Source organism: Grus americana, chromosome 12, assembly GCF_028858705.1.
Source record: "Grus americana isolate bGruAme1 chromosome 12, bGruAme1.mat, whole genome shotgun sequence".
Classification (NCBI taxonomy): Eukaryota; Metazoa; Chordata; class Aves; order Gruiformes; family Gruidae; genus Grus; species Grus americana.
Window position 1 is genome coordinate 23,844,505 of NC_072863.1, and position 25,572 is coordinate 23,870,076.

General features: G+C 58.6%; 2 protein-coding genes across 10 annotated transcripts; both read left to right on the forward strand.

Annotated features, from left to right (window-relative positions):
• Positions 1-895: 895 nt before the first annotated feature.
• On the forward strand, positions 896-1,957 carry LOC129211861 (liver-expressed antimicrobial peptide 2-like). Its single transcript, XM_054839599.1, has 3 exons — positions 896-1,080; positions 1,168-1,298; positions 1,717-1,957. Exons 1-3 carry the CDS (start codon positions 943-945, stop codon positions 1,751-1,753), a joined length of 306 nt encoding a protein of 101 aa, XP_054695574.1. The 5' UTR covers positions 896-942; the 3' UTR covers positions 1,754-1,957.
• Positions 1,958-2,966: 1,009 nt separating this feature from the next.
• Positions 2,967-25,463, forward strand: PHKA1 (phosphorylase kinase regulatory subunit alpha 1). 9 transcript variants are annotated; one of them, XM_054839138.1, is made up of 33 exons: positions 2,974-3,225; positions 3,401-3,559; positions 3,961-4,008; positions 4,532-4,700; positions 5,076-5,158; positions 5,328-5,408; positions 5,815-5,913; positions 6,028-6,174; positions 6,490-6,543; positions 8,146-8,268; positions 8,385-8,480; positions 9,174-9,281; positions 9,486-9,564; positions 9,999-10,133; positions 11,221-11,330; positions 11,989-12,133; positions 13,054-13,132; positions 13,561-13,736; positions 15,636-15,812; positions 16,177-16,271; positions 16,483-16,622; positions 16,771-16,927; positions 17,096-17,175; positions 17,369-17,447; positions 17,534-17,663; positions 18,027-18,128; positions 18,523-18,638; positions 18,976-19,014; positions 20,091-20,135; positions 20,361-20,531; positions 21,073-21,126; positions 21,268-21,468; positions 21,721-25,463. In XM_054839138.1, exons 1-33 carry the CDS (start codon positions 3,148-3,150, stop codon positions 21,892-21,894), a joined length of 3,729 nt encoding a protein of 1,242 aa, XP_054695113.1. In that variant the 5' UTR covers positions 2,974-3,147; the 3' UTR covers positions 21,895-25,463. The 9 variants fall into 9 exon arrangements, with proteins under 9 accessions (XP_054695119.1, XP_054695121.1, XP_054695122.1 ...); XM_054839139.1 differs by having other exon boundaries at positions 15,639-15,812; XM_054839142.1 differs by having other exon boundaries at positions 2,976-3,225; positions 13,561-13,640; positions 15,639-15,812.
• The last annotated feature ends 109 nt before the right edge of the window (positions 25,464-25,572 follow it).

Sequence of the window (25,572 nt, forward strand, 5' to 3'; positions counted from 1 at the left end):
CATTGGGCTGAACCCCGTCCCAGCGTACCCCCAGGCACGGATGGGTTGCCCCAGCAGCATGATCTCCTCTGCGCTGGTGGCAGGGCAGGTGCTGCCAAAGGGACAGAGGAGCAGCAGTTCAGGGAAAGAGCCGCTGCCCCTGGCTGATCCCGGCACCGCTCCTGCGTCAGCGCCAGGGCTGCCAGGACAGAGCTGCGTGGAGGGTGCAGGGCCCAGGGCCTGGTGCCCCTTGAGGGGTGGTTCTTCCCGCGGGTCCCACGGCCATGTGAACCCCTTGGGCACAGCCTGGCAGCCCATCTGTGTCACCCCTGCAGGGAGCACCAGGAGCCCTGGCTTTAGGTACCTGCCCCCACCCTGCTCTCTGGCAAGGCTCTTGTCTGGGGGGCTGCTGCCCGCTCTGGGGGCTGCATCGCCCCCCCCATTCTCTGCCAGGCCAGCCAGCACACCCCTGCCCCCTCCTGCCCTGCTCTCAGCCCCTTCTCAACCGCCACACTGAGGCTTTGCTCTGTCTCCACTGAGTCTTCATTCACTGCCCCTCCTGCTGCCTATCCCAGGTGGGCACTGCCACCTCACGTGCCCCATCCTCTGGGGTGACACCAGGCAGGGAGGGGACGACCTGCCCCACGTGCCCTAGCAGTACTGGAGCAAATCTGGGCCAGGCACAGCACAGGGGTGCTGGATATGGAGCTCACCCAGCTGTGGAGCGCAGTTGCCCCCCGGGCACCCTGCCGGGAACCGTAGCTGGAGGCAGATGGTGATGCCCAGGCACTGGGTGCCTCGTCGGTGCCCCACGGATGCCCCTCAGAGGCCGTGGCAGTCTGGGGTGGGGGGTTGACAAGGGGTTGTCCTGCTGTCCGGGGCCACTCAAATATTTGTGCAGGGCCATGACCGGGGAGGAGCAGTGCCCAGCGGAGGCACCGGACGGCCAGAGTCAGCGGCACCATGGCAGCTTCAGCCCCTGTTGCGCCAGGCACCAGCCGAGGTGGCTGGGCCAGCGGGACCCCCTCTGCCTCCCTGGTCACCACCACTAGCCTGGCATTGCTCCTCTCCCTCCTCTTGCTTCTCCCCAGCTCCCTCCAGGTGGGTCCGGGCACGGGGGGTGGGCGCTGGTGGCCGGTGGGCTCGGCACCCCTCTCCCCGCCCCGTCTGCCCCTCTGGGTGCTGCAGGAGCTCCGGGGGGCAGGGGGGCACGCAGCCCCACGGCTGCCCCGCATGACGCCCTTCTGGAGAATGGTGGGCAGCAGACCCCTGGGTGCCCACTGCCGGCACAGCCTCGAGTGCGTCACCAAGGCCTGCAGGTGAGCGGGGACCCCTGCCCATCCTCCGCATCACCCCCTGCCCAGCCTGGCCTGTGTCCCTGGGACCCCACACGTATTTCCATCCCCACAATACCTCCAGCCCTGGGACCTCCGCCCATGTACCCCGATGTCCCCAGCCATGGGGACCCACAGGTACCCCAACCCCACCAGCTTCCTCAGCTTTGGGAGTTCTCCACCCCGGGAACCCCTACTCCTACACCACTCCCTGCTGCCCTCAGCCCAGGGACCCCCTGTGCACTCCAGCCCTGGTGTCCCCCAGTCCCAGTGCTCCCAGCCTAGGCACCCCCCATGGCTCCAGCAGAGCCCAGCTTTGTCCCCCGCCCCAGGTGCCCCCAGCCCGGGGATGCACCACCTCCAGGGACTCTGGCACAGCACTCATGGCTGCTCTGCCCCACAGGGCTGGGCGCTGTGCCCCACCACAGTATGAGTGCTGACAGTCACCAGCAACCTCAGCAAAGCCCACCCAGTGCCGGGACCACCAGAGACCGGGGTGCACCGTGCACTCACCACTGGGACAGGACTCCTTGGCAGCCATGTGCCCTGCAGGGCCGAGCTGGGGAAGGACTGTGCCCCTGAGCTCCCTGGGGCAACGCCACCGCTCAGCTGCTCCGGATGTTCTCTCTGTGCAGGCAATAAACCCGCTGTCCCCCTGCCCGTGTCCGGCAGCTTCCTGCCCCTGCCTGCCTGTGCAAAGACAGGCTACGTGGGTGCCGTGTGGCACCTGCAGGCTCCTGCCTCTTGTCTGAGTCTGCCACAGCACCTGCTTGGCCCCCACCTGCCCAAACGGGTCCCCAGGGCAAGGGGGTGCTGGGATCCCCAGGGGCCTGCTGCACCCACAAGCTACCGGTGCACCTGTGTGTGCGCGTGTGCGCGCGCGCATGTATGCACATGTCTGCCTGCGCCTATACACGTAGATGTATATATGAGCATGCCTATATGTGTGCATACATGTGTGCGTGCATATGATATGTATGGGCATAGGAAGCATATGTGTGTACTTGTGTGTATGTATGTCTACGCATGTATAGATGGACGTGCGTGTGTACGTGTGGGGGGGTGTGTGCGCGCACATGTGGATATATATGTGCGCATGTGCCTGTATTCCTGTCTCTGTATGTACGTGCGTGTGTGCCCGTATGTGCCACGTGCGTGTGTGCTGTGTACACGTGGAAGTGCAAGAGTATGCATGCACAGGTGTGTACGCACGTGTGCGCATGGATGCGTGTGTGCACGCATGGGTCTGCCTGTGCGCGTGTGCCCGTGCAGGTAGGTGAGCGCATGTGCACGCGGGTGCATTTGTGCATAGCTGTATGCGTACACGTGTGTGCATGTCTGTGCCTCTGCGCGTGTGTATGCCCACACATGCACGTCCGTCTCTCTGTTCATACGCGCCTCTGTGTGTCCACCCGTACGCGCACACTGGCACACGCGTCCGTCCGTGCAATCCCACACCGCTACGCGTCCCCGCCCGCACACCCGCACGCGTGGCCGTGTGTCCGCCCGCAGCGCTGCGCGCCCTCCGCCCGGCAGGGGGCGCCGCCCGCCGCCCTCCACCGCAGCCGCCATGCGGCGGGTCCTGCCCGCTCGGTAGTGAGCGCCCCGCCGGCCGGGATCGCCGCCGCCGCCGCCGGTGGGGAGCGCGGGGCAGCGCGGGTGGGAAGGGCCGCTCCACACGTGCCGCGTTGCTGGGGGCAACGCTGCGGACGGCCACGAGCGGTCCGCGCGGCGGGGCCGGGGGGGGCGCTGCCAGGACCCGGGAGGAGGCGGGGCGGGGCGGCACCCTCAGCGCCGGTGCTTGCCGCGTCTGCCCGGTTCCGCCACCGTCGCCATGCGCAGCCGGAGTAACTCGGGCGTGCGGCTGGACAGCTACGGGCGCCTGGTGCAGCAGACCATCCTCCGGCATCAGGTGCGGAGCCCGCTCTCGGGGAGGCGAGGGGCGGACGAAGTCTGCCTCACCGCGGGCCCCGGGGCGCCCGGCCGGTCGCTGGGCCTGGGGAGCCGCCGCCTGAGCCCGCGGGTCAGGTCGTGGAGTTAACTGGGCAAGGGGGCTACGGCCCCTCGGTGTGTCCCACCCTCCGCAGGACGCGGTGACGGGCCTGCTCCCCGCCAGCGCCGACCACCAGGATGCCTGGGTCCGGGACAACGTCTACAGCATCCTGGCCGTCTGGGGGCTGGGCCTGGCCTATCGCAAGAACGCCGACCGCGACGAGGACAAGGCCAAGGCCTACGAGCTGGAGCAGGTAGGAGAGAGGGGCTGTGCGGGCCGTCCCAGCCTGGCTGGCGGTACTGGGGAACCGGCTGTCACCTCACAGCTGGTTTGCTTTTGGCACAGCTTGGAGGGTCCAGCTGTCTGGCTCTGGGACGATCTGGGGTCGCAGCTCTTCTCCCAGGGACTGGGGAGCTGCATCCTGCAGCTATGCCCTCCCTGCCCCCGCACAGCACGGCAGCTTGGTCTTGCTGGCAGGCCAAGAAATCTTGCTTCCCTCTGCTGTTGCCTAGGGAGCAGGGTCCGTAGAAATGTGAGCAGGGGCTCTGGTTACAGACGCTGGAGCCCTGCAAAGGTCAGCAGCCAGCTGGTCTTGAGTCAGGGCTTCTCCTGGCTGCATGGGGATTAACAAGGCTGTTTTCCTTGTTCCTGCAGAGTGTGGTGAAGTTGATGCGGGGGCTGCTCCAGTGCATGATGAGACAGGTAGGGGCTGGGGAGCGCCTCTGAGAACTGAGTGGTCTCCTCAAAGTCCAGCTGTGCCAGCTCTTCTCAGCCTTCCCTGACGAGCAGAGGGAAGGCTCCCTGCCAGCAAATGAAATAAGCTCTGATTTGGCATCTGTGCCTGGTGTGATGGAAGTCCCAGTGCTGTGGGCTGGTGGCCAGTGGAGCCTTTGCCAGCTGCTCCCTGTCTTGTGACCTGGCTGGTGCTGGGACTCTGCAGCTCTTCTTCCTGAGGGCATTTGGGGTGACCCTTTTCTCTCCACAAAGTACAACTGCGGCTGTGGGCCCTCCATGGCTGCAGCCCTGTGCTAGGATGGCATGTGAGCCTGCGCTCGCTGCCTTGCTGTATGGAGGGGCTCAGCCCGCGAGCTGTAGGATTTCTGCCTTGCCAGGTACAGCTCCACGTGCTGGGCTGACGGCACGGGGTAGCCCTTGGCTCTGGGGCTGTCAGACTTCTCTGGAGACAGGGTTTGATGAACTCCTGCATCTCCTTGCCCTTCTCAAGGTAGACAAGGTGGAGGCGTTCAAGTACAGCCAGAGCACCAGGGACTGCCTGCATGCCAAGTACAACACTCACACCTGTGCCACTGTGGTGGGGGACCACGAGTGGGGTCACCTCCAGATGGATGCTACCTCCCTCTACCTGCTCATGCTGGCGCAAATGACGGCCTCAGGTGATGCTGTTGGGGGATGTCATTTCAGCTTTGAGGATGCTCTTCTCCAGGGCTCTCCACGTTCCCAGTTTAGGTGCAGCTTCCTGGGTGCCAAGCTGCCGCAATAGCCTCCCCAACCTCGCTGTTTTCTTATGCTCACAGCACCTGAGGTGGATTTGGGCCCCTCAATGTCCGTCTCTCTAAGACCCCCTGTTTGCCTGAAGCCCCAGAGCTGCTGTAGGGGTATGGGAGTGGGGACGGGAGCCAGCCAGGATGTGGCTTCCGTGGGGCAGGTGTGCAGTGAGGCGGAGGAGTCTGGCCTGGGTTACTGCAGCCCCTTCCTAGGGGTGCCTGTGGGCTTGAAGCAACTCACATGAATTCCTCCCCCTGCTTCAGGCCTCCACATAATTCACAGCCTGGATGAAGTCAACTTTATCCAGAACCTCGTGTTCTACATTGAAGCAGCCTACAAAACCGCGGTGGGTAGCCCATGCTGGGGAAGGGGGGCATGCCCTGGGGGTGCACTGGTGCCTAGAGGCAGCTGCGGGTCCCTCCTGAGCCCCGGAGGGAGCACCACCAATGGGTGGGATTCAAAAGCTTTCTCGGTGTGCTGGGACCCACTGCCTGCTCCAACGTGTCTCTGTGCAGGACTTTGGGATATGGGAGCGTGGGGACAAGACGAACCAGGGCATCACTGAGTTGAATGCTAGCTCTGTCGGCATGGCCAAGGTGAGCTGGGGAGAGGTGCTGGGTGCTTCTTTACAGGGAAGGCTGGGCACATGAACTATTGAGGCTCAATGCCCCATGCAGTGATGGGTTCCTGGGGAGGAAGACCTTTCTCCTTGTGTGCTGGGATAAAACTGTGCCCTTCTTGCCTGAGTTTTGCCTGAACTGGGAGTGAGAAATTAATTGGGGTCTGTGGCAGAAATGTCCAGGGCCCTGTTGATGCCTGGCTACCTGTTGCTTTGGAGTTGTGGTCACATTCTGATCAGGGGCGCTATGTAGTCACAGCAGGGTTTTAGTTTGTTTAAATTTGGGCAGTGCGTTACACAGAGGGGCTGGCACGGGGTGAGAGCTCTTACAGATGAGCAGCGTGGTAGAGGACTTGCTGCTTTGGATCTCGCCCTGCTTGCAGGCTGCCCTGGAGGCGCTGGATGAGCTGGATCTCTTTGGAGCAAAGGGAGGCCCGCAGTCAGTGATACAGGTGCTGTCGGATGAGGTGCAGCACTGCCAGGTGAGACCTGCATGGGCTTTACACCATTGCAAGATGAACTGTGATCTGCTGAGGTTACGGTGTGAACAATGCCCAGCTTGGCAACCTAATCGCCCCTCCTTCCCCTTTGCTCAGTCCATCCTCCACTCAATGCTGCCCAGGGCCTCCACGTCCAAGGAGGTGGATGCCAGCGTGCTCTCTGTTATCTCCTACCCCGCGTTCGCTGTGGAAGACAGCGAGCTAGTGGAAATTACCAAGCAAGAGATCATCACAAAGCTGCAGGTGAGTGGCTCTGCCCTTGTCTCTCCCTTCATGGGAGACAGCTGCAGTCCAAACTGTTGTAGCCCTTTTCTCCCCAAAAACATGCTTAGGGAGGGGGTTCTAGGGAATGTTCTCTCCCGGTCTACACGACCTGTGGCAGGGGCGTGCAAAGAAACAGTCTTGTGTGCTGTGGCCCTAGGCTGTGATCATGGTGCCTGAGCACTAGGTGAGTGAGGGGCTATTTGGCTGGAAGAGACACACCCGTGATTCTGCATCGAAGGTATAAGGTATCTCATGCTGTGCCTCCTGCTCAGCACCTCTTTCCCTCCCTTCCAGGGCCGCTATGGCTGCTGCCGCTTCCTCCGGGATGGATACAGGACCCCCAAAGAGGTAAGCGTTCCCAGCCCTGCCGCCTGCCAGAACTCGAGCGACAAGCAGCAGCTGCCCTGGGTTGCGTTTGCAGCACAAAGGCTGTGGTGGGGAGCACTGGGAAGATGACAGCCCTGGGTAGCCCCAGGCAGTGTCGTGGGTCTGGGCAAGGCTTTCCAAAATGCCAGACCCCATTGCAGAGGTGGTACATCCCACCCACACGAATAGCAGATGGGCAGAGGCTGACTCTGCCTGCATCTTGAGACCTGGTAGTAGTATGCATCTCTTAGGCTGGGGGAAGATGGGACCACTGCCCTGTGTGGGAGCCCTGCTGAGGTGGGCTCTTTCCCCGGCTCTCCCAGGGCTGCGCAAGCCCTGACCGAGGGCTGGAGGACTGTGGAGGTGACCATGCAGTGCTCCTCCCTGATGGTCTCAGCTCTGCAGCAGCACTGGAGATCACAAAGCTGCTTCTGCCTCTCCTGGGACAGCAGGCGGCTTGTTTACTGCCACACTTGGCTCTCAGTGGAGCGAGCGGAGACTTTCTTCTGCTGCTTTGGGGAGGGAGAACAGGAAAATTTTAGAAGCAACGGTTGCATTTCATAATTGCAGAATGAGGAAATGGTACTTGGAGGTTCTCACATCAAGACTGGCTGTTGGGCCCATAAACCCGGTAGGGCTCCTTTGGGCATGAGTGCTTCTAAATGCTTTTCCTCTGCTGCGCCTCTTCAGACCTGACCATAATAGGCAGCATGTGTGGCTGCATCTCTCCAGAGCCAAAGAGCAGCAGCATCTCCAGTCTGACTTTCCCAGTGCTCACGAGCTTTGCCAGTGTGCAAAGCCATGGATTACTTCTGGGGAGCTGCCAGGCATGGGAAGAGCAGCATTGCTTGCAGAGGCACTGCAGCTGGCTGGAGTCAAATGGGAGTTTAGGAGCTTATGGCCAGTGTGCTGGCACTATAGAAAACATCTGTTCCCTTTGTCCCTGCTGTCCTCTTTGCCTTACAGTCTGCTAAGGCCAGCTCCCTCCCTTCTCTGTAGCAGAGTTAAAGCACTTAGCAGGGATGGTCGAGCATAGGTCCCTTGGAGCACCACACCACGCGTATCTGAGGTGAGAGGATTTGGCAAAGGCAGCGCTCTGTCCTGACCACTTCCCTTGTGTCAGGACGACAGTCACACCAAACGGCAGGAGGGACCCTGCTCTCTGACCCTGTGGGACCAGCCCAAGTCCTGGCCCAGCTGGTCGGGTGATGCTGGAGGAGGCAGGTGCTGAGGAGCTGGGTCAGAGCAGGCGAGGTGAAGGGGACGTGGGTGTCCCCAGTGCAGCAAGGGGGATGTTGTGCTGTTGTACAAGGCTCTGGGGTGCTCTCCTGAGGACTGGGTAGGCTCCCTCTGCCCAGGAGGGGCGAGTCCCTTCGGCATCAGTGCAGGGGGCTCAAGAGGGGATGTCTGACGGAAAGAACGCAGCCTGGAGTGAAACTGCTTTTCGGCTCTGTCTCAGCCATCATCCACAGAGCAGGACTGGAAAGGCATTTAAGGCTGGGGTCTTGGCGGGAGTAGGAGCCCTGTCAATTTGAGGAGATTCTGCAACCCACCATCTGCCTTGCTGTCGTGCCCTCCCTGCAGGACCCCAACCGTCTCTACTACGAACCTGCTGAACTGAAGCTGTTTGAGAACATCGAGTGCGAGTGGCCTCTCTTCTGGGCATACTTGATCATTGATGGGATTTTCAGTGGAAACATGGAGCAGGTAAGGGAGGCAGGACCTGCTGGCCGGTGGAAAGAAGTCCCTGGCAAGGGAGGCATGTGGGGGAAGGATGCAGGAAGCCATGACCAGAGGCAGATCCCCCCCTCCTCTCTTCTCAGGTGCAAGAGTACCGGGAAGCCCTTGAGGGAGTTCTCATCAAGGGGAAGAACGGGGTGCGCCTGGTGCCAGAGCTGTACAGTGTCCCACCAGATAAGGTGAGTGGTCCTGAGCTATGGTGGGAGCAGGAATGTCTCATGACCAGATAATTAGGTTTTAACTGCTTATTAACCTAAATCGTTAGTAAAGCAGCACGTGTAGTGCTTGGAAACCCCATGTAAGAAAAGCGTGGCTTGGAGCTGTTATAAAACCATGTTGGATAAATAAACTGCTTTTTTTCCCCAAAGCATTTCTTGCCTCCATACACAAGGGTGCTTTGCTGACAGTCCGCTGGCCTGGAGTCAGAGTCCTCAGAGAGCTCAGGACACATGGACCTGAGCTGAGGAGGTTGTGCTGAGCTCCCATTCAGTGGTGAGGGTGTTTGTGTGGGCCTGGGCTGAGAGCATTGGCTGCTTGGTGCCTGGGTGGTACAGGAGAGATGTTCTCCCTACCAGCATCCAAGAGCATCACCCTGGTGCTCCTGGGGCATGTCAGTCGTTCCTGTGGGACGGCTTGTGTTGAGATCCCAAACCTGGTCTGAGCAGCTGACCTGTGGTCTGACATGGGTGCCTGGGGCAATCCTGAGATGAGGGGAGGAATGTGGCCCGGAAGTTTTGGACCCTTTGCGGCAAATGCTTCCGTAGGCTCTTGTCTTAAGTCTTAGACTGCTGGACTTCAAACTGCAATGATGATGCTTCCTTCGGCATCCTGTGTCTATGTATCCCTCCCTGACCTCCTGGCTTGTTTTCCAGGTGGACGAGGAGTACAGGAACCCCCACACTGTGGACAGGATACCCATGGGCAAGCTGCCACTCATGTGGGGACAGTCCCTCTACATCCTAGGCTGCCTGATGGCTGAGGTATGGTCACCCCTGGTGATGGGGAGGGCTGTGGGGCCAGGCTCTGAGCTCTGAAAGAGCAAATGCTGCCACCCTGAGCCACCTACCATGGGGAAGTTGTCACCTCCATCCCCCCAGGACCTCTTAAAGGTGGGTTGTCCGTAGACATCACCCGTTCTGCCCTGCCCATGAAATGTTTACCTCCTCGTACCTCTTTTTCTTCAGGGGTTTCTAGCTCCTGGTGAAATAGATCCTCTCAATCGCCGGTTTGCGACTGTCCCCAAGCCGGATGTGGTGGTCCAAGGTGAGGGAAAGGGACCAATCCCAAACCCCTGTCCCTGGCAGGCCTGGGGGCTCTGCCTGTGCAGAATTCATGAGAGTGGCTCTGCTGGGTGGATGCCAGTACAGCCAGATCTCAGCTGTGGCAAGGTGGGCATAAGATGGGTTACAAGTCCTTCCACTCCACCCTGCGTTGTCACAGGGAAATATCACCTGCTGCTGCCTCCTCTGCAGAGAAGCTGGAAACTGTCCTGTCCTGCCGCTCAGCAGGGAAGGCTTGGGTGTAGAGAGTGTTAGGAGGAGCAAGGCAGACCTCTGCAGTGGGAACTGGTTTCCAAAGGGACCGCAGACAGCTGCCTCTATGTGAGGTGGCATCTTGTATGTGTCCACAAAGGCTGGGGCAGTGCTGTCACACCCGTGTGCCCTTGCTGCGCTGAGCCTGTCCTCCTCCCTCCACAGTGTGCATCCTGGCAGAGACGGAGGGGATCAAGGCTGTTCTGAGGAAGGAGGACATCGATGTGGAGACTGTGGCAGATGTCTACCCTATCAGAGTACAGCCTGCTCGCATTCTCAGCCACATCTACGCCCGGCTGGGTGAGCTGGACTCCCTGCTCCTGCAGCAAAGGGGTGCAGAAGAGTCTGTCCCATCCCCTGGCACTCCTGCTTATAGATGCTGATGTCCTGCCCTGCTGCTCTCTGCCTGGCCGATGAGGGCTCTGTCACCCATTCCTGGGCCTGGTAAAGCTACTCCTGCCCAAGGGGAACTGGGGTGGCAGGCAGTGCTGTTCAGGGTGATTCTGAAAGGGATAAAGCTTTGGTGTTGCGGTTTCAGTCACCCCAGGGACAGGCAGAGGCTCTGATCCATATAGGATGGACCTGGTGTGAGCAGGAGCCAGCTTTTTGTTCCTGTACCCAGATCTCAATGGGGGAGGCAAGCCAGACCCCAGAGAAGGGTCTCCTAGCAGTCCCTGGCAGAGAGAGCCGGTAGCTCGGGCAGGATGGCTGTTGTTGGAGGGCAGGGCTGAGTGTGAGGGGAGGGTGTGCTCCAGAGCTCTGCACACTCATTCCCTGATGCTGCAATCCCGTGGTCATGGGGCTTGTTGTGCAGGAGCTGGAGACCCAGCCTGGGCCAAAGGAGAAACCTGATCTACTGTAGGCTGCACACACTGGCTAATTTAAGCCAGCAAAAGGCCAAGTGTGACATGGGCAAGGGGGGCAGGGGAGCAGCCTGGCAGCTGCCAGGGCTGACATGAGCAAGGGAGGGTGCTCCCGCTGCACCGTCCTGGGCTCTGGGAGTAATCCAGGAGCAATGGGAATGCTGATGGAGCTGTCAGCTTTGGGGGGCCAGCCCTGTGCAGGAGGGAACCCTTGGCCCTACCCCAGCTTCTGGCATCCCCAAAGACCTGGAGGTGTGGCATGTTAAGGAGGTCAGGGCAGGCTGTACGTCCCTGTCTCAGCAAGCATCCCTGGGGAGGGCCTGGGTGTCTCTAGCCCCCCTGGGCAGGGCTGGGGAACAGAGTATCACTGTCCCTTAGAGCTATGTCAGCTCAACACAGGGTCCTGGGGTACCCCAACCACAAACCAGCCTTTTCCTGCTGGCTGGTAGCACAGGGACCTGTCTCTGCTACTGCATCCCCTTTTGTGAGGTTTGCACTAAAACCTCCTCTTCCTGCACCCCTAGGCCGCAACAAGCAGATGTGCCTGACGGGACGGCCCTACCGGCACATGGGCGTCCTTGGGACCTCCAAGCTCTACAACATCAGAAAGAACATCTTTACCTTTACCCCGCAGGTGGGTGGCATTGCACAGGCTCATTCCCAGCTGTTACGTGATCTGGAACTGGACAGGAGGTTTCTCCACTGGCTGAGCACTCTAGTTGTTCTCAGGGATGGCCCAGCACCCTCTGAACAGCCTGGGAGGGCAGAGCAGCCCCAGGTCTGTGGTGTCAAGCAGCAGAGTTGGTGATCCTAGCTGTGTGCGTGTTGGAAGGAGATGGTTTCGGCCTTCTGATGATCAGTGTTGGGTGAAAATCTTTGCTCACCCTGACAAGGACACCAGGAGGAGGCTGATGGCAGGACAGGGATCCCTCTGTCCAGTATGGTGCAGGGATGAGCAGGTTTGCAAGCCTGGCACTGTGGGAAGTGTGTATTCACTTGGGATAGGCACAGCATGAACTGGCTGTGTGGGGCCTGGGTGATGCTGCCGCTGAGCTGTAGTGCTATCTCCTTGTAGCTGTTAGTGGCCAGTAACTGCCCTGGGGGTTGAGGGTCCCTTGCTAGGCTGTGCTGGTACCCACCAGGTAAGGTGGAATGAGCTGTTGGTGCAAAGGAGCATCCCCTCTGGGTGCACGGTGTGCCTGGCCTGGCTGAGTGCCTGTTGGAAGACATGGGTGGCACCAAAGGGATCTGGTGGCTGTGGGAAGGCCTGCTCACATCTGCTGTCCTCACAGTTCATAGACCAGCAGCAGTTCTACCTGGCTCTGGACAACAAGATGATTGTGGAGATGCTGAGGACGGACCTCTCGTACCTCTGCAGCCGCTGGAGGATGACTGGGCGTCCGACCATCACCTTCCCCATTTCCCACACCATGCTTGGTATAGCTCCTCTGGCCTTGCAAGGCGTTTGGCTAGAGCAGCCCTGGGAAGCAGCCTGTGGGAGGAAGGGGGTGGGCAGATGTGGGACTGTCTCAGTAATGGGGACACAGTGGGGCTGGAGCAGCCAGTAGCACCCTGTATAGAGTGTACCACTCAAAGGAGCCACGCTGAGTTGGTAGCTGTCCTGGCAGCTAGCGGGACTGCCTGTCAAGCACTAGTGCCTGCAACTCAAGGGATGTTTGCTGGTACAGAAGTATTCAGTCTTCAGGCAGCTAGGCTTGTTGGGAGGCCTTTTGGGAGCAAGACCGAAAAACAGTCCCCCTGTAAAAGTGTTCTTGGGGCTCTTCCCGCATCTTGACTCTTCACTAAGGCTAACCACCTGCTAAAGGCTTTCCTAAACAACAGGGAGGTGAAAACAGAAAGAACAAGGAGCTATGCAAAACTGGCTTCTCTGGAGCAGCTCACAGCTTTCCTATGAGCCTGGTGGAGCAAAGGGACTCTGTTCTGCTTTCAGGCCTTTTTGGCTCTCCTTGTGTACTTGAAATCCCCTTGGTGTCTTGAGCGTGCCCTTTGCTGTGGTATCTTCTGCCCCTGACAGCAGCACCCTCTCTGCTGCCTCGTGTGAAAGCCAGGGACAGAGCCGGGGGCTGTTCAGCTGCTGCTCTCTGGTACTGCCAGTGAAATTCCAGGAGCCTGGAGTGTGCCTTGGCCTGGCTATCCTGGAATCCAGCCTGGACAGTCCTGAATTTCCCTTTTTGGGTGGTGCTTTTGGTGCCACAGCCTGCCTGTGCACTCCAAAGCGAGGATCTGGCCAATGCCATGGTGCTTTGCCTGCCTGAATGCGCACCTGGCCCTGTGTTACCTTCTGGGAGCCTGTTCGAGTGGGAGAGCCTGACTGCCTGTGTCTCTGTCCCCAACAGATGAAACTGGCAGCAGCGTGCACCCCGCGGTGCTGGCAACGCTGCGGAAGCTGCGGGATGGGTATTTTGGTGGCGCAAGGTGAGCACAGCATCCTGGGGTGCAGGAGGGGAGCGGGCTGGTGGCCTCTGAGAGCCTGATGACGAGGCCCATACCTGATGGGCCTGAGCATCGGCTGTTGGGGAAGAAGCTGTGGAGGATGCATTGGGGTGTGCTAGGCTGCGAGTGCGCCCCAGGGCCGCAATCCCAACAGAGGAGATGCAAGAGAGGACGTATCTCTTCATGCCATTAAACCCATGGCTGCAGGATTCCTCTAATAGCTTTTGGGCAGCACTTCCATGCCCACCTGTGGCTGGAGGAGTTGCAGGCAGCTAAAGCAGGCGCTGGGGCACGTGTATGCTCCTGGGCAAGCGTGTCGCTGCTGAAGAGCCTGCCCTGGATCCAGGAGGCAAAGCCAAGGGTATTGCCTCCCCCTTCCTCTCTGTGTGACTTCCCCTCCTCTCACCCAGGATCCAGACGGGTAAGTTGTCGGAGTTCCTGACAACGTCGTGCCGAACACACCTCAGCTTTATGGACCCTGGGCCAGAGGGTAAGGTCTTTGCCGAGAGTTCCGAGCTCAGCATTGACAGCTTTGAGGAGCTAGACACTGAGGAGTGGCTGCATGGCTTGCAGATAGCAGAGGATGGTAAGGGGGAACAGGCCAGTTGCTGCTGTGGTGTGGCAAATGCCAAACTCACCCGTAACAGACAACCTCCTTGCCAGCAACTACCGCTGTGTTCTTCATACGCTTGGGTTTTCACCATGTTTCTGTTCCCATCTGACCCTCCATCAATTAACCTTGTCTGGGGGGTGCTCATGGTGACACCAGTGGGGTGGGACTGGGTGAATAGCTGCAGCTGTTGTAGCCCCCTCACCAGAGGGGCTTCGCAGCCAGGCAGGGCTGAGGCTGGTGGATGTGGACAGTGAGAGCACAGAGGACGCTCTGGAACGAGCTGCTCTGACTTTGTAGGCTGTTGCGTGGGGAAGAGATGAAGGCTCGGCAGCCTGCCTCCACTTGGGAGATTTGGCTGAGGATCTTTGGTGCACAAGTGATGGTACAGTGCCCAAGATCGTGGGGAAGAGCCACCACGTCCCCAAGCAATCTCTGAGTGTTGTTTTCCTGAAGCCTTTCACCCTCCCTGGGCAAAGCTGTTCCAGTGCGTGCCAAGTTGAGGCCTCGCTGCTGTGGATTGGATGCACAAGAGGTCCTTGGCCCATCACGGTGTCATGGACCAGCCTTGTCCTGAGACCATGGTGGGGTGCAAGTTTTGCTGCTCCCCTTGCAAGCAGACCTGGGTGCGTGACCTAATTTTGGTCATCTTCCTGGCCTTCCCATCAGTCTGCTCTGCCTCTGCTGCTCCTGTAGCTGATGTTTGCACTGCTGTGACTGAATACTTATTTCTCTTGCCCTCCTCTTGCTTCACATGTGGTCTCCTTGCTGGCTGCACCTGGGCTTCTCCAAAGCATCTGCTTCCCCCCAGCCGCAATGGGAGGCAGGGCCTGCCTGGCTTCTCTACAGCAGCTAGAAGATGCTCAACTCTAAGTTTTTTTCTTGTGGTCAGATGCTGCAGCCAGACAGGATGTTCTCAAGCCTGATGTCTGGGGAACTCCTCCAGCTGATCCTTCAGGCGCTGGCATGAGGTATCCCCACCAGGTGTGGAAAGGGGATGCTGTGCTGTCGGCCTCAGATGCAGTCTGCAGCTCACCTCCTGGGGCAGGCACACCACAGAGGTTGTCTGCCAGCTGGAGAGCAGCAAGGCTTTGCTCTGGCCCACTGGCTGGAAGTGCATTGACGGCTCCGTGTTGCGTTGCATTGCATTGCCTTGGCATGGGGCATCTCTACCCCCCCACCCAGGGCATCCCCCTCACTGCTGGGCAGCACTGTTATCTCCTGGCTGAGCAGAGACGTGGCCTCTGAGCACCCTCCTCCATGCCATAGTGAGTGAGTGGTGGCTCTGGTGTTCCCGATGTGGCATTGGGAGCATGGGAGCTGCTGGAGAGCAGGCAAAGAGCAAGGCAGGAGCTGTAACTCCTAATTAGAAATAAGCGGTAATTTCTAATTAGGAACAACTCATGCAAAACCCACCCTGCCTTGGTCCTTCTGCTGGAGTCCTGCTTGGATGAGGCCCTTGCTGTGCTGGGGTGCTCCTGAGTGGCTGCCCCCGGCTGTGCCTTCCCTTCTTCCCCAGAGACAGAGCATGAGGGTTTCACCACGGGGTTTGAGCAGACCCCACCATCCTTGTGCAGGCTCAGACCAGATACACGCTGCAGCCCCATCACTTCCTTCATCCGTGTGGGACTTGGAGGGAGCCCCGGGTTGGCCCCAGCTGCCAGCCAGCGTCCCAGGCAGCAGAGTAGTGCAGGAACAGGGGTGCGGTGGCTGCCATGCTTTGTGAGCCCGGCTGCTGGCGCTAGCCCCATGTTGTTGCGTTGTGCAGTCAGCAAAGCTTTGCCCTTGCAGAGGCACAGCTGGGGAGCTCTCCAGGGTTTGGGGGTGCCCCAGCACAAAGCGGCTGAGTCCTGCCTCTTCTGCCTCCTCTTCCAGCAGACACATATGACGAGGTTGCTCAGTATTTGGACCACCTGCTGCAGCGCACAGTACCCCAGTCAAATCTCCCTCCCACTGCCCAGCGGGGAGGGCTAAGCCGCTTCCGGGCTGCTGTCCACACTACCCGTGACTTCATGTCCCTGGCATCCAAGGCCAAGGACCTTCATGTCCAGAGTGAGTAACTCCAGCACCCTCAGCACCTTTGCTCAAGCCTGGGGTGAGGCTGAGGTGCTTTGGGAGCTTTCCCAGCTGTGCGATGCTGGGGGTTCCATGGACTGCAGAGCAATCCAGCCTTTGCCCGGGCAAAGGCACGTTATGTCCATCATGTTAGTCCTGGCCATGGAGTATCTTGGAGTTGGTGCCCGTGCAGTCCTCATGGAAACTGCAGAACAATAAGAGATGGCAGCTCCCCGTGGCGTTCCTCTAACCGGATGGGCAGGGGCTGCTGGGCAAGCAGCGTCAGATGTGAGGTGGTTTGGGGTACAGCAGTGGTGGTTGGGGTTGAGAAGTGTCTGCATCAGCCTTGGCTTTCTTCTAGATGTTGGGATGTACGTGCCCAGCAAGATCTTCCAGGCATCCCAGCAGTCAGTCAAGCTGCTGAGTTCACCCCACCAGCACGACACGGATGGCAAGGTGAGCCCTGTCCTTCTGGACTGGCCGAGCAGTGCTGCCCTTTCAGTTGGAGCCAGAGGGTCCTTGTGTGGCTGCCTGGGAAGGCTTGGTGTTTGGCAAGGGAGAATAGCTATGGGTGAATGGCCTTTGCTCCATAACCAGACCACACTTAGCGTGAGGTGCTGGCAGTGCTAACCAGGAGCACGGGCCTCCCCCCCCCCCCCCCCCCCAGAGCCATGCACTCCATGCAGAGATGAACCTGCCCCGTGATGAGGATGGCAACGTGGACTGCAAGGCACTGGTGGACCAGCTGCGTATCTGCCCCACGCTGCAGGAGCAAGCGGACATCCTCTACATGCTCCATACTCTCAAGTACGATGAGCTCCAAGTCCTGCTGGCTCACTAAGCAGAGAGAGCTGGCACAGCCGTGCAAATGTCCCAACCTGCAAGGCCTGGGGGCTGCCAAGGAGCTGCCACAGGGCAGATTGCTGGCTATAACCCAGCATCTCCTTTACTGCAGGGGGCCCGAGTGGCACACGGGGCTTGATAGCGAGCCTGGCCCCACTGTCAAGGAGCTCCTCACTGAGCTATATGTGCGGGTGGGGGACACACGCCAGTGGGCCCTGATCCGCTACATCTCTGGCATCCTCAAGAAGAAGGTGGAAGCTCTGGATGAGGTAACAGCTGTGCAGCTGACCTTTAGCGGGCTGAGGTCTGTTGGGGAGGAGGCAGCAGAGCGAGCAGGCAAACTGTGGCTACATCAGCTCTGTCTCCTTCTGCTTTGTGCTGAGGCCCCAAACACAGAACATTTGGTGATGCCTGGGGTTGACCCTTTCTGTCCCCAGGCCTGCACTGACCTCCTGTCCCACCAGAAGCACCTGACAGTGGGGCTGCCCCCGGAGCCACGCGAGAAGACAATCTCCACGTGAGTGCGGCGCCTCTTCCTCCCAACGCGTGCTGGGCTGGGGCTGGATCTGAGCCCACTACTTGGGCCTGTGGGCAGGAGTAACTGGGTGGCTGTCCCTCAGCCTGTATCTCTCGTCTCTGGGCTGTTCAGACCAGGAGGGATGCAGGCTGCTCTGCTGCCTCTCATCTGCTCTGCCGTTCGTTCCCTCCAGCCCGATCCCCTACGAGGAGCTTGTTCGCCTCATTGATGAAGCCAGTGAGAAGAACCTCAGTGTGTCCATCCTCACACAGGTGAGGGGCTAGGGTGGCGGGGAACCCCACAGCTGGGTGTCTGCCCTGGCGAGCAGCAGCGGGGTGATCTGTCTCTTCCCCTCCAGGAGATCATGGTGTACTTGGCCATGTACATGCGCACACAGCCCGCGCTCTTTGTTGAGATGTTCCGCATCCGCATCGGGCTCATCATCCAGGTGATGGCAACGGAGCTGGCACACTCCCTGCATTGCTCGGGTACGTGCGGCGGGGACGGCGCCCCGGTTGGAGTGGGTGCTGCGGTGCATGAGGCCTAGTCGGCCAGCAAGGGGAAGTGCTGTTAAAAATGGGCAGCGCCAGGACGAGACGTGAAAGTGCTGGGGTCTGCAGCCGGGGCTGTTCTTGGGCAGCACAACAGGTCACTTCGCTGCGGTCTCTGTTCAGGCGTGTGGTGGATTGGCATGAGGAAGAGTTTCTAGGCAACACCTGGAGTTAGCATACATCCTTGGAGGATGAGCTCCTGTACCAGTGCTTCCCCTGCTAACAGAATGAGGTGCAGGGTAGCAATGTCCCAGGAGGGCTGTGAAATGGGGTACATCATCTCAACTCTGTTCTCTGCAGCTGGAGAAGCCACTGAGAACCTGATGAATCTCAGCCCATCAGACATGAAGAGCCTCCTCTACCACATTCTCTCCGGCAAGGAGTTTGGGGTGGAAAGGAGTGGTGAGTCTCTCAGCAGGGTTGTGAGAGCATCGCTGGGCAAAGCTGGGTCCTGGTGCGGAGCATGGCTATCTCCAGGTGTTTTCATCTGTGAGGGACATCCCTGTCCTGCATTTTCAGCACGGCTGCTTCTGCACTGCAGTAATCCAGCAAGAAGCTATGCTCTTCAGCAGAGTGGTGCTGAGCTGATTTCCAGGGATCGAGCCCAAGTCCTGTGGCTACTGGGGCTTTGCTTAGTTTGGCACTTGGCCTGGTCAGGCCTGAACTGAAGCAGTTCTGTGCCGTGCTGGTTGGGATAGAGAGCGAGAATGTGCGGGGGTACCAGCGCCCGAGCAGCAGCAAGAGATGTCTGTGCTCTGAGCCATGGTACCCACTCTAGACCTCTCTTCCCCTCCAGTGCGATCGGTTGACTCATCGCTCACTACCGCTGTCTCCATCTGTGAGGTGGGGGCTGTTGGGGCAACCAAACCTGAGCGTGCTGGAATCGTGAGGCTGAAAAGTGAGATCAAACAGGTGAGGGCAGGCGGTGCAGGCTGCTCCTGCTGGGTTTTGTGGGTGACAAGGACGGGCAGGATTTATGGGAGAGCAGGAGGGAGCTCGCTCTTGGGCTTCAGAGAACTTGCAGTTGCTTCCAGGAGCTCCTTTTGGCTCCAGTCCTGCCCTGGGGGGAGAATTGGGGTAAATCTGTTAGTGGGGGTGGGGGTTGCTCTGGCAATGCAGTACCGAGGAAGCACAGGGGTGCTTGAGAAGGTGCAGGGGTGGGGAGGACCATGCAGTGTCCCAAGGCACAGCTGGCGTCCTGGTGGGCCTCTTCCAGCAGCAGAAACTTCATTTCCTTTTTCTCTTGCAGCAATTGGATAAACGTAGGCAGTCTCTGACTGGGAGTAAGGTGAAGCCACCCTGGTCCTCCTGCAGCCTCAGCTTTTATCCCTCATGCCACACACCAAGGCAGCTTCTGAGCATGCATGAGTTAATGAGCTTTCCTAAACAAACCTGCTGAGCAAGCTGCTGCAGCAATGAGCTCGTTTCCCTCTTGGCAGGCCCAGGGTTCCTCTGTTCAGGATGGGGGAAGGAGGCTGGCTCCCTGAGAAGAGGTTGGCATGGCTTCATATGCTGTGGGGGCCCAGGGCTGGCACAGCCTTTGGGGAGCTCCTCTTTGAGTGGGACCAGGCGTGTTTGGACTGGCAGGGAGGAAGGCTTCTCTAAGCCATGGGTGTATTGGCATTTCAGCCAGCTGTGCTCCACTACTGCTGTGGCTGAATAGATCCCGCTATACCCACAAAAACTTGCTGAGTGGGATGGCATGATGTTTCCAGTGCCATGACCAGCAGTGGCCCTGCTGGGCAGTTCACTGGTGATCCTGCCTGTGACCTCCTCAGCTATTTCTTTGGGGGAAGAGGTTCCTGCCCAGCTTCAAGTGACAAGGATCTCTGGTGCCTGGTGTGTGTCCAGGAGGAGTCCTGAGCTCTAGGAGGAGTCCTGTCCTCAAAGAGACAGGGCCTGCGGGTGCCAGGCTGATGCAGCAGGTTTATGGACCTCTTGCTGCAGTGTGAATCCTGGCATCGCAGAGGGACCACGTATGTGACGAGGAGGGTCATCCACGGGTAGTAACCTTGCTGCTGGCCCTCCAGTCTGCCTGAGACTGAGTCCCTGCCTGTGCCAGCAGCCAACAGAGCAGTAGCAGCCCTGTGTGCCAGCCGGCACGAGCCTGCTGTTACCGTAGCACCGGAGCGTGGAGGCCCTGCAGCTGTTCCATGCCCTGGAACAGTCCTTCCCCTCTGATGCTAACGTGAGACTTCCTGCAGCTCGCCTTTCAAAACTGCCTCTCAATCTCCAGCTAACCACAGCCCCTGAGATAATTGCCCCATGACCTGAGCTTGGTCCGTGCTGCTGCTGCTCTGCTTGCCGTGATGGCTGCCCTGCTCCAGCACAGTCTGATTTTTGTCTCTCCCTTTCTCCTTTCAGCCCCTCAGTTTGCAGTCCGGGGATGCTGACCTGAAGTCCTCTCTGGTAACCTGCGTTTGTGGGCTGTTTGTGACTGCAGAAAGGAGCTGTAGTCTGGGGGGTGCTGCAGGAGCTGGGGCTCCAGGGTGGGCTTTACTGGGGGCAGGGGGTGGCAGCTGAGCCCTGGGAACCAGGCTGGGTGAGCACAAACTCTTGAGCAGCGGTGGGCTGCGTTCTTGTGGGGTATTTAACTTTGCAGCAGTCTCTGTGGTCCTTGTTTTGTCTGCCCAGTCTGCTGGGCACTCGGAGCTGCTGGGCAAGGGCTCCTTTTCAAGCATGCTGGAAGACCAGGGCAGTAAGGACAGCCGCCAGGGCCAGTGGCAGCGGAGACGGCGGCTGGATGGGGCCCTCAACCGTGTCCCTGTGGGCTTCTACCAGAAGGTCTGGAAGGTCCTGCAGAAGGTAAGCTGGATGTCCGGCTGGGTCCTCTCCATGCATGTGAGCCTGTGGTCCCAGGCACCAGCCTGGGGATCTTGGGCACCCAGCGCTGGTCCCTGATGTTGTGTAGATATGTGCTTCATGGACAAGGCCTGCAACTGGCCCTGGAAAGCTGGGGAAGACCTGGAGCTGCCTTGTAGACATGCAGGACCTACCTCATACTGTGCTGACCCTTGCAGAGGGGGCTAGGTCTGCTCAGGTGCTTTATACATTAGCCAGGCAGGGGCAGGGTTAGGGTTGGAGCCACAGCTGAAGGGGCACCTCTGGGCACAGTTCATCCCTTGGTAAGCCAGGGAGCAAAGCCTCGTCCTGCCTGTGGGAGGACTCCGGCTGATGCCAAACTGAAGGGAAAGGAGCGATGCTGTGCAAAGAGTCAGGAGGTGGAGCTGGGGTGTGTGGGCAGCACGCACCAATGCTTGAGTCGGAGTGAGTTGGTGGGCTGAACCTACGTGTCTTAGCACAGTGCTTCTCCAGGCCATAACCATTGTCCCTCCTTGTTCTGCAGTGCCATGGCCTCTCCGTGGAGGGCTTTGTTCTCCCGTCTTCAACAACCAGAGAGGTAGGAGGTTTATGTGAAGGGGAAACAGGGTAGGTGGGTTGGTGTTGGGTGCTGGGTTGTCCTGGGCTAGCGCCCGGTATAGCTCAGGACTTGTGCTGGTGATACGATGCTCTAGGTGCATTTCTTTCTCCCTCCTCGCAGATGACCCCAGGGGAAATTAAGTTTGCTGTGCATGTGGAGTCAGTCCTCAACCGTGTGCCCCAGCCAGAGTACAGGCAGCTGCTGGTGGAGGCTATCTTAGTGCTTACCATGCTGGTAGACATGGAGGTGCACACCATTGGCGGCATCATAGCTGTGGAAAAAATCTTGCACATGGCCAATGACCTCTTCTATGAGGAGCAGGTAGGAGCCAGGCCTCACGCAGGGGTTGCAGGCCACATTCCCCACAGCTATGCAGGGTTCACCCACCTGGAGGGTCCTGCTGGTCGTCCCCATTGTGTCATGAGGCACAGCAAAGATTTAATGTCCTCCTCCTGCCACTCACCATTGATGTGTCACACTGCAAGTGCAACAGAGGATGCTTGGGGTGGAAGCCGGTGAGGGGGCTGCCCTTATTCCTAATGCTGCCTTTCTCCTTCCCTGTCCAAAATCCAGAAAGCCCTGGGTGCTGATGACCACATGCTGGAGAGGGATCCTGCGACGGGCATCTGCAGCCTGCTGTACGACAGCGCACCGAGTGGTCGGTTTGGCACCATGACCTACCTGTCCAAGTCAGTGGTCATGTACGTGTACGACTTCCTGCCCACCGACGGCTGCTCCATGCAGTAGATCTTGCAGCTCCTCTTCCCAAGTCACAGATGCCGTGGGAGGATTGTTTCATACAGCTTTTAAAGATGGGCATTAGGCTAGTTTGCAGGCAGCCTGCGTGGCCATCTCTCCTCCTAGTCCTGACTTCTCGGTGGGTGAGCAGCTCTCCTGAGGAGCTCTGCGGGAGGCATGCATGCTAAGCTGACCCGTGCCTGGGTGCAGCCTGTGGAGCAAGGGCTGGCAGGGAAAGGCTGAGCTTTGAAACCTGCTTGTGTTAGAAGTGTCTGTCTGCACACTTCCTCCTGGGCCATCGCCCCCGGAGAGGCCCGTATTTGAGGGAGATGAAGAGGGCCTCCCTCGCCAAGCATGCGTGCTTGGCACTGCAGCACTCCCAGGCCAGCTCACACTCTCCCTGTCTCCAGCAGATTTGAGGTTTTTAACATGTTCTGTGCTGCTTTTTATTCTAAATCTGCAAGGTTTTTACTAGTGTAGGCTGGAGCTCTTGATCTTCCTGCTGCTGATGGAAAAGCTTTGTTAGAGAAATAGGGGATGCCACCTGAGCCTCTCCCAGCACACCCAAAAATCAAAACAGTCCAACCCCGATACAGCCGTGCTGCTAGGAAATAGGCAGCCCATCGTGCTTCCCTCAGGACTCGTGTGTGTGGAGCTGGGGAGGCTGTGGGAGCCGGGAGCATCCCAAGGCAGTATCAGATCCCTGTTAGCACCAAGTTGTGAGGACAGGGTTTCTTGCTTGCTGGGGGATGTGGGTGACAGCCCCTCTGTGCCATCAGCTCTGTCCCTGGCAGTGTTGCTCATGGTTAAGTTGCAGGTTCCCGAGTTCATATACGCCCGTGAAGCAGCTCCAAGCTGGCTGCTTGGCTTGGCGTTAGCTCTGCCATCACAGATGTGCTCTTAATGCTCAGCTCAGCCTTGGTCAGGAGAGGGGTGGAGACTTGAGTGCATCCCCTTTCCACTGTGTCCTGCAGGTCAAACCCCGTAGAGGATAATGCAATTGAACTGATGGAGATCAGGCACACCCACCACAAAGCGGTGAGGGGAGTGGGGTTATAGGATCATAGAATGGTTAGGGTTGGAAGGGACCTTTAAAGGTCATCTAGTCCAACCCCCCTGCACTGACCAGGGCCATCTTCAACTAGATCAGGTTGCTTAGAGCTCTGTCCAACCTGACCTTGAATGTTTCCAGGGATGGAGCATCTACCACCTCTCCAGGCAACCTGTGCCAGTGTTTTACCACCCTCATTGTGAAAAATGTCTTCGTTCTCTCTAGTCTAAATCTACCCTCTTTTAGTTTAAAACCATTACCCCTTGTCCTATTGCAACAGGCCCTGCTAAAAAAGTTTGTCCCCACTGAAAGGCTGCCATAAGGTCTTTCCAGAGCCTTCTCTTCTCCAGGCTGAACAATCCCAACTCTCTCAGCCTTTCCTCATAGCAGAGGTGTTCCATCCCTCTGATCACTTTTGTGGCCCTCCTCTGGACTCGCTCCAACAGCTCCATGGGGGGGTCCAGAGCTGGATGCAGTACTCCAGGTGGGGTCTCAGTGGAGTAGAGGGGCAGAATCACCTCCCTTGACCTGCTGACCACGCTGCTGGTGATGCAGCCCCGGACATGGTTGGCTTTCTGGCTTGTGAGTGCATATTGCTGCCTTAGGTCCAGCTTTTCCTTCACCAGTACCACTAGGACTAGGGCCTTCTTGGCAGGGCTGCTCTCAGTCCCTTCATCCCCCAACCTAGATGCGGGATCTTGCAGTTGGTCTTGTGGAACCTCAAGAGGTTCATGTGGGCCCACTTCTCAGGCTTGTCCTGGTCCCTCTGGATGGCATCCTGTTCCTCAGGCATGCCAACTGCACCACTCGGCTCGGTGTCATCTGCAAACTTGATGAGGGTGTACTCAATCCTGCTATGTCATTGATGAAGATACTAAACAGTACTGGTCACAGTACAGACCCCTGAGGGACACCACTTGTCACTGATCTCCATCTGGACGTTGAGTCATTGACCACTACCCTCTGGATGTGATGATCCAGCCAATTCCTCATCCACTGAACAGTCTGTCCATCAAATCCATTTCCTCAATTTAGAAGGATGGCGTGGGCGACAATGTCAGAGGCCTTACAGAAGTCCAGATAGGTGACAGCTGTAGCTCTTCCCTTGCCCACTGATGTGGTCACCCCATCATAGAAGGCCACTAGGTTGAGCAGGCAAGACCTCACCTACAACTATAACCCATCTTTTCTTCCTCGTGGAGGTGGTCATGATACTGGGGGCTAGGCGTTTCTGACTTTGGCTACATCTCTGGTGTAGATGGACCAGACCATCATCCATTGACTGGCCTTCCACATCCAGAGCCTCATACCTGTTGTATAGAGGCACCTGGGAGGGTGAGGTGGGCAAGTAGGGGGTTTGCCTGCCGTGCCAAGCATGGACTTGCTTCCATTCACTCCTTTCCTTTAAGCTAGTGCCTTCAGCCTGGTAGGGGGAAGGATACGGGGTCCCCTTGATCTTGGCTTTTTTCCTAGTGGCTCTTTCTGTCTCAGGGAGGGCAGAGCATGGCTCCACTAGCCTACCTTTTTCTCTGCCTCCCTGTGCTCCTTAACCTTTCTACTTCCTTGTGTAGCCCTGCCACCAGGCTGAGCAGATCATCCACCTGGTCACGCCTCACACAGCCATTCTCACTACTGCCATCCGTTCCCAGTGACAGGCTCTGGTGTGCCCTGCAGCCTGAGGGCTGGATGGCTGCAGGTTTTCCTGGGAGCTCTGCCTGGGTTGCCACATCCATTCTGGTGAGCGCATAGGACATGGCTTTCTGCCAGGTGGATGCCATAGCTAAGCTCCTGAGAGGGTGATGACCACCACTTGAGCTCACCTCCTGAGCTGGTAGGGTGGCAATGCCCTTCCTGCACACACTTCCACGTGAACTGCCACACCACGCTCTGCCTGCTCTGGTCACGGCACTCCTGGTCACCACTCCACCTCCCCAGGCTGCTTTTTATAGGTGCAAGGGTGGCCCTGTGCCCCGAGACCCACCACTCCGCTGTGGAGCGTGGCAGCTCCGGAGCAGCTCACCTCAGCAACAGACATTTTCCTGTGTGTTTTCTGATCTCCAGGTTTGTTTGGTCTTAAAGCTGGGCTCGAGAGTAGTTCCTAGGTTGTCTTTCAGGGCCGCTTCTTAACAGTAGCAGCTATTTTATAGTTGTCGCACACTGATCCTTCCACACGTGGTGAACCCTGCCCCAGGCAGAGGAGGCTTGAAGGCACTGTAAGCCCCAGCCCGACTTCCCTCTCTGTCCCAAGAAAGTCAGGAGAAAGCTGCATTTGGGAGTCAGCAGGGCTCTGGCCGAGCGCAGGGAGCCCCAGCAGAAAGCGTTGGGCACCTTCTGGGACTCCTTTGGGGAGCAGGGCACAGGGGTGCATCCTCTCTGGCAGGACGCCTCCCCTCGTGGGGCAGGGGCTGGGTGGGTGGGTTCGTGCCGGTCTCAGGCCTTTTTTAATGACAATTATTATGTTTTTAAGGAAAAACCACCACCTCGAGCTGCGTGGGGTGGGAGCCCCCCAATAAAATGTCTCTCACGCGAGTGTGTGGCCTGTTCTCCTCGCCGGACTGGGCAGGGAGGGTCCCCGGCGCTGCGGGGGGAGCTGGGGGGGGGGGGGGGATCGCAAGCACCGCAGGCTGCTGGCTCCC